The following is a 7,734-nucleotide window of genomic DNA, read 5'->3' as shown; positions in this document are numbered from 1 at the left end:
AAAAGGAAATCCTCTGCCAGCTACTCTTGATGAGACCTCTTTCTCTTTGTACCGGAGAACAACCTCTGGTTCCTCCTAGTTGTGGCTTCATCTTCAGTCGCACGAACTTGACGACAAGGAACGCCATAGAATTGGCAACACGGGCAAGCTTTCTCACCATCACCCATTGCACTGTCTCCAAGGTCTTTTTGTTCTGCCGACATCTGAGCTGGGGCAAAAGGGGAAACACAGATTGGTAAGGTCAAGGAAGAGAGAAACTCAATTATTTAAGGTTCTGTCCTATTTAGACAACATTGCACAGGCATTACTGCTGATAACTCTAGATAGGTGTTACATAAATCAGGGAACTAGGAACTAGAGCATAACTCTTCTGTCTCATCTGAGAGATTCTCAACTTCTCTTGTACTCTCTGTAGGCCGGGGTGTCACATCCCTACCCCCTTACAGAAACCGATGTCCTCGTCGGTGAATCTCTGGATATCACCTTCTCTTCGCGCTATCCTTCTTCTCAACAAGACAGAAACCCAAGGCATGATAAGGTAGAGAGGATCGAGTGAATGGTTTTTTTTTCAACGATCTAACTCATTTTATTAATTAATTAACTTTAACTTAAAACTGATTTCCATTAAACAAATTTAACTACTAAACTATGCAATCAACCAAAAATACAAATCAAACATGTAGCATAATAACAAGCAGACAATTTTCACAACTTAGCCGAGTTTAACACACGACTCGACTAACACAACGCGTCGCAGAGCGTGCTATCGTATTATTATAAAAGGGTCACCTAGCTTACTCATGGTGGTCAGGTGACTGATTCAGGCCAAAGTCTACGAAAACTATTCTTTAGAGAGAGAAATCAAGGCAAGATGGGTAAAAAGTCATAGAAGTCAAGGGGTATAATAGTAAAATAGTTTCAGCAGACAAGGATTGGAGAGAAGAAGTCCTAAAACTCGACCAGCTCTATCTAGGCTTCGTCCTACAGTCGATACGGCTCTGATACCACTCTGTAACACCTGGTTTATAAAAGAATATAAACCGAGCAATCATATACGTGCCAGGATCAAGTCACACGTATATACAACAGAATGAACAGTATATCACAGCACATATCACGAATAAGACATAATAAATCGAAATACGAATGTTATTTATTACATTAATGACAAAAAATGTCTGATACAGCGCAAGCGAAGTACAAATACGATAAAAGCTCTCTGAAGCTGAAGCAGGGCGCCACAGGGACGTCGACTGGGAGACGGACGCCTAGAAGTCCTCGTAGTCCTGGTAGCGCAGAGCGAACTCCCTCGTGTCGGCAGGAACTGAGCAGCAGTAGCGTAGCCAAGAGGAAAAAGTAGAGGAGAGGCAAGAGTGAGTACACAACTTGTACTCAACAAGTATAACACAAAATATGAGGCTCTAAGGTTGGCTGACTCAACTGCATAAGCTTTTAAGTGTTGACAAAGTTTTATTAAGACTAATTACTACGAGTTGGTGAATTACCATTTACCCAGTTGCATAGTAATTAATCAAGATTTATCCGGTTACTACTGATAACCAAACCAAAACCACCAAGGTAACCCCGAGAGGCACCTCCCTCGCCGGAAGGAGACAACCCCACTAATCAAAAGGAGGATCTGGGCCGCTCATGACCGTGAGCACGGCTAGTATATCAGTTTTACACTCTGCAGAGGTTGCACATCTTTACCCACAAGTCGTGAGCTACGCTAGTTGTTCATCACACTTCCTTAGGTGAGATGACTAGCAAACTCACTACGAGGCCTTTACAAAGAATCTCGTTGGTAAGGAGTAACCGCGAGGGTGGATCGGCAACTATGGAGCAGGTCTAGTGGGCGTCAAGACACAGGTACGCAGACCAAGCACAGACGAGGCCACTCAGCACGAGGGCCATAGAAGCTTACCGCCCCTGCCCCGCAGGTAAGTTACTCCAAACCAAAAAGACCTAATTATTACGCCAAGTCTATCCCATTCTAGCCTTGTGGTAGCACTGTTGTCCCAGGTTGTCGCTCTATGAACCGATCCTTCTGGAGAGTGGCCGACCCAGCAGTAAGCACCGTGCTGGCCCCCTAAACCATATTTCTAAAAAAACATATTTTAATGGGACGTGAGCCACCCAAGCACGAAGCACAGAGGGCCACTCCTAGAATTAAGTTGCATAAAACATTAATCAAATTAATTAAAAAGGACCATTATGTGTTGTAGCGCGGCACCTAGCACAACTAACCAAAATGCAACCCAAAGGATATATATAAAGGATATAAAGTGGCTAGGAAAATCCTTATAGGCATACAGTATTAGAATGCAGTATGAAATTGTATTTAAAAGTGATAGTTTGTTCATGTTATACTTGCCTTCCTCGTACTACTCCTGCTGCTGCTCAAATTGGTCAGAAGACTGCTGCTCCGGGTACTGGTACTGGGGCTCCTCAGATGGATCAGCGTCTACTCACGAACACATGGCCAAAAGCAAGGCACATAATAAGCATACAAGCAAACACTAACAAAAACTAAGAAACAACACATCAATACATAAAACCAGCACACTAAACTAGTCTAAAACTATTCTACGCGTTACAACAGTCGCGTGGACATAAAGAACGCCTAAAACGGAGCTAAAACACAAAGTCTAGGCCAAAAACAAGTTCTAGGGGCTTATCTGCGAGAAATCTAAGGTTCTAGGGGGTTTTCTGCAAAAACCGAGGGCCTAAATGTAATTAAACCTTAGTTTCAGGGGCTAATCTGCAAAATCGATGGCTCTGGACGGCGGGTGCTATTTCTAAAGAGCTCAGGGGACTAAGTGTTAAAAACTGGGCTTCAGTGTAATTACTTTTACACTGGCTGGAATGGCGGGTTGAATACCCAGAAACCTAGGGGCTCTTTATAAAAACTACCAGCGCGAAGCAGTACGGGTGGTTCTCAGCCGTTGGATCACAATCCGGTGGCTCAGATCTGATCAGCTCACGTTCTAATCCCGAGCGTTACTTCCAGATCGGACGGCCACAGGCAGTTGGAGGCGCGGACGGCGGCGGAACTCGCCGGGATTCTTCTCCCGCGGTGGCGCCCGGCTGGAGCTCGCCGGACTTCACCAATTGCGGCATCCCGGGGCCAATTCGACTGGGGTTCGGGTCAGGGATGGTCAGCGCATCATGCCTGACCCACCTGAGACCTAAGCTGGGCTCGAGGAGGTTTGTGGCGGCGCTAGACGCTGCGGCGGCGGGTCTGCGGCGGTAAGAAACGACGGCGAGCGGTGTTCTAAGGGCGCCAGGGCTTCGGACTACGAGATCCAGCATCAAAAGAACCAGGGAGAGTTGCGGTTGCTCACCGTGGTTTGGTCCGGGCGGGGGCGTGACGCAGCGGCGCCGGCGGTGAGCTCCTGCGGCGGGTCGCGGACGGCGCTCGAGGGGAGGTGGTTGCAGTGGAGGTCCGGCGTCAGGGCTCAGCGGATCGACTCCTGGCGAGTCTACGAGGCCGGCAGAGAGGTTAACAGGACCGGAGTGGCACCGGCGGCAAGAAATTGCGGCGAGCTCTGAGTTCACCTGCGTGGCGGTTCCTGGCGCGATTCCAGCGCTGCAAGAGGTGTGGTCGAGGATGGAGGGCTCAAGGAGCGTCCTGGCGCCAAGGAGGAGCTCCTGCGGCTGCTCTTGGTGGCAGAGGTGGCCTGGGCGTGCTGTACCTCGGCGGCGCAGAGGTTCTGCGCGGCGGCGGAGCCTGGCTCTGGGCAGCAAAAGGTGGGAGGGTGTGTCGCACAGGCGTCACGGGCCGGTTTAAAGGGAGCAGAGCGGGGATTGCAGCGTGGTTGGGGAAGGGAATCCCCGGTGGTTTCGCCGGAGATCTCGGCGGGCCGTCCCGCAGGGAAGACGACCCTGCCAGGCGGGCCCGGTGGGTCAGCGAGACGGGGAGAGGGTCGCGGGCGAGTGCGGGGTCGCGGCAGCGGGCGCTGACGTGCGGGCCCGGGGCGCAGCGGGCGAAGCGAGCGCGCGTGCGGTGTGGCGTGCGTTCCGCGCGGAGAGGGGCTGGCAGGTGGGCCAGGGGCGCGACGCGTGGGGCTGGCGTGTGGGACCGCGTGGGGGGCGCTGGCTGACAGTGCGCTACGCGGGGTGGGGCGGACCACGCGTTTGGGAGTGGGCCCGGGGTGTCAGCCGAACGGTGCGCGCGCAAGATGAGCCGCTTGCTGGGGTTCGGCGCGGAGGAGGTGGGGCTGGGCCACGAGCGGTCGGGCCGGGGTGGAGCGGGGGCGCGCTGGAGCAGGCCAGATCGGCCTCGCGTGGGGTTGGGTCCCGTGGGGAGAAGGAGAGAGAGAGGGCCGTGATTCCTGGGCTAGGTAGGGAAAGAAGGCCCATGCGGGGAGAGGGAAAGCGGGCCGGCTGAGGTGCTGGGTTGGGTTGGGTTTTGGGTCCGGTTTGGGTTTTGGGTTTTGGGTTTTCTTTTTTTTTTCCTTCTCTTTTCTATTTCTAACTCAAACTCAAGCCAAATGAATTCAAATTTGAATTTGAATTCACTCAAGCACTCAAACAATTAAAACAATGCTCCAGCATGATGCAACAATAAGTTTAAACCTAAAATAAATTTTAATTGCTTAATGAACAAAATTTAGATTAAAAGCAAGACTAACACAATAATCCTTAAAAATTTAAATAAAGTCAATTAAGTTTATTATTAAATGCTGAAATTTAAGTTAGGGTGTTACAGTTGATATGAAAACAGGGTAGTGTATGACCGGTTTCGATCTGCCGCAAAACTTTCATTCCGATCCAGAGTCACTTTTGAGAAGAGTTCGACCTCGTATCGTACCTCCTTAGATCTCACTCTCGGCAGTCGATCCAGTCATCGCATCATCGTCAGCTCCTAGAGCTATGGCCCAGAAGACACTCCGTGATTACTCTGCTCCGTCTGCTAGCCATGTCCCGACCGGACCCGAGGTTAACACTGGAGGAGAAAATTTCGAGATCAAGACGGGTCTCATTACAATGGTGCAGGCCAGCCCATTTTGTGGCAGGGCCAATGAGGATGCCAGCGCTCATCTCCAGTAGTTCTTGGAGCTCTGCAGCACTTTTGTTATCAAGGGTGTATTGCAAGATGCAATCCGGCTCCGTCTGTTTCCGTTTTCTCTCTTGGGGTGAGCGAAGCAATGGTTTTATGCTAACAAGGCTGTTGTGGATACTTGGGACAAATGTGCCAAGGCGTTCCTCTCGAAGTTCTTCCCGACGGGCAAAACCAATACTCTTCGTGGTCGGATTTCGAACTTCCAGCAGGCATCAAATGAGTCAATTCCAGAAGCTTGGGAGAGGATTCAGGAGTATATTCTAGCGTGTCCGCACCATGGAATGGATAATTGGCTCATTCTACAGAACTTCTACAACGGGTTGATATAGCCATTCTGTGATCATGTGGATGCCGCTGCGGGTGGAGCTTTCTTCTCGCTGACCATTGAAAGAGCTACATCATTGATCGAGAAGATGGTTTCCAACCAAGGTTGGAGCGATGATCGCCTCCAACCGCGCCAGCGAGGTATGCACTCCGTTAAGGAGGCCGACATGCTCGCTATGAAGATTGATCTCCTCCTCAAGAAATTTGAGGATTATTCCCAAGATAAGGCCCAGATGCAAACACTTCAAGCCTTGGAAACTCGCATGACGTGCGAGGTCTGCGGGAATATTGGACATTCAGGTGACAATTGCCTAGAAACCCAAGAAGAAGCTCTATTCCTCAATGGCAATGGGTTTCGTCCACAAGGAGGTCAGGGGTGGAATCAACCACGCCCATATTACCAAGGAGGTAATGGGAATTCGAATTCTTTCAGTCCTAACCAGCCTACGTTGAGAGATCTTGTCTACGGCCAAACGAAGATCAGTGAGTCCCTTCAGAAGAAGTTGGCCGCTATGGACAAATCTATGGTGACCATCCATGCCAAGATGGACGGATTCTCCACTGCCATCAAGAATCAATTTAGTTTCAACAAGATGATTGAGACTCAACTAGCTCAAGTGGCTGCTACCATGCCCCCTGCTTTGGAGAATGTTAAGGCGATAACCACACGAGAAGGTAAAACTACTCAAGACCCGCCTTATCCTAACCATGTTAACAGGAAGAAAGCAAGCCCGGTGGCAGAAGAACCACCTCGGGAGGAGGAACCCGAGAAGGTTCATGAAGGAAAGACGGCTCCGCATGAATTTTATGATACCCAAGTATTATCGTTCCCTATGAGGGCAAGGAAGCCAAGTACAGATGAGCAGTTCAGCTGCTTTGTTGAGATAATACAACAAGTGAACATCAATATGCCCTTGATGGATGCGATGAAGGTTCCGACCTATGCTCGTTATATCAAGGACATAATTAACAACAAGCGACCACTGCCAACTACCGAAGTAATCAAGCTCACTGAGGCATGCAGTGCAGCTATTCTTCAACAATTGCCCGAGAAGAAGAAGGATCCAGGATTCCCAACTATCAGATGTTCGATAGGGGCACAGAACTTCGACAAAGCCTTATGTGATTTAGGAGCCAGTGTTAGTGTGATGCCGAAGGCGGTCTTCGACCAACTCAACTACACAGAGTTGACACCAACACCCATGCAGTTGCAATTGGCTGACTCCTCAGTACGGCACCCAGAAGGAATCACTGAGGATGTCCCCGTGAGAGTACGGGACTGTTTTGTCCCAGTAAATTTTGTGGTACTCGATATGGATAATCAAAAGGAGACTACTCTCATTCTAGGACGGCCGTTCCTCAATACAGCAGATGCACATATTGATGTTGGGGCCGGAGAAATCTGACTCCATATCAATGGTAAAGAGGAGAAATTTGACTTCCGACCCAAGAAAGAGCAATGCTTGATGATCCGGGTCAAATTTGGGCCAAATCCTCAGAAATCAAAGAAGTCGAAGTCACACCCTCTCAGAAAGATAGTCTTATACCTTTTATGAAGACACTTATGAAAGAAGATCCAGCAAACTCAAAAAGGTCTAAGAAGAAGGGTAAATCAAAGGACCCTGTTCCTGCGCCACCTACGTCACCAAAGAAGACCAAGAAGGTGTGGCGCAAGAAGAACAAGATGTCATCGACCGCTACTACTTCTCCAGGTATGGACAAAACGACCTCAACCTGATCAGGTATGGAGAAAGGTCCTACTTTTTGCCTAAACTAAGAGCTAGCTTGGGGGAGGTTCCCTCCCCTAAGTCAACTGTATCCCTTTATTTGTTTTCAATAAAAATTAATAAAAACTTCAAAAAACAAAATAAAAATTTACTGCTTTATTTCCCTTTTCCATGATGCACAGTAAGAATGTTTTAACTCCCTTTTGATAAGTTGAAAGGATGAGTTTTGCTTTGCTCTATCATGTCTGTTGTGCCTAGTTTGAAAATAAGAGTTCTCTTGAGTTTATATTCATTGGTTATACAAATATGCTGCCAATAAACCTGAAAGTTCTGTGGGTTGCATATGCTTGATCCGAGTCTAAGTTGTTTTGAGTTTAGATATGGTAAATAAGGTTATGCAAGCTTGTTCTAGTGATGCTTGAAGTCTGGAGTTGTTTTTGAAAAAAGATAATTTAAAAAAATTAAAAGGCAAGTTTCCCAGCGATATGCAATGTCCTACCAGAGCCATATGTCATATTCCATGAAAAACCCTTATACATATGTTGTTTGATATTCTTTTGAGTTTTGTCAAATTGGGTGACCCTAGTAAGATGCTCTTCATGCTTTCTCGATCATAAG

At 48.3% G+C, this 7,734-nt stretch overlaps 1 protein-coding gene and 1 non-coding gene across 2 annotated transcripts; one reads left to right on the top strand and one right to left on the bottom strand.

Moving 5' to 3' along the window:
* Window positions 1–5,241: 5,241 nt before the first annotated feature.
* LOC120646527 lies at window positions 5,242–5,348 on the bottom strand. The gene has a single exon (XR_005664432.1). It is a non-coding gene; the product is annotated as a small nucleolar RNA R71 (small nucleolar RNA).
* A 553-nt stretch (window positions 5,349–5,901) lies between these two features.
* LOC120645737 lies at window positions 5,902–6,795 on the top strand. The gene has a single exon (XM_039922489.1). The coding sequence runs from the start codon at window positions 5,902–5,904 to the stop codon at window positions 6,793–6,795; it is 894 nt and encodes a 297-aa protein (XP_039778423.1).
* The last annotated feature ends 939 nt before the right edge of the window (window positions 6,796–7,734 follow it).

The sequence above is a fragment of the Panicum virgatum genome, chromosome 8K (assembly GCF_016808335.1).
Source record: "Panicum virgatum strain AP13 chromosome 8K, P.virgatum_v5, whole genome shotgun sequence".
In the NCBI taxonomy this organism is placed as follows: Eukaryota; Viridiplantae; Streptophyta; class Magnoliopsida; order Poales; family Poaceae; genus Panicum; species Panicum virgatum.
Note: the sequence above shows the minus strand (reverse complement) of the source record. Positions and strands in the feature narration are given on the sequence as shown.

Coding starts and splice junctions, on each gene's coding strand:
- LOC120645737 (XM_039922489.1), top strand. CDS start 5,902: ATGGACAAATCTATGGTGACCATCCATGCCAAGATGGACGGATTCTCC.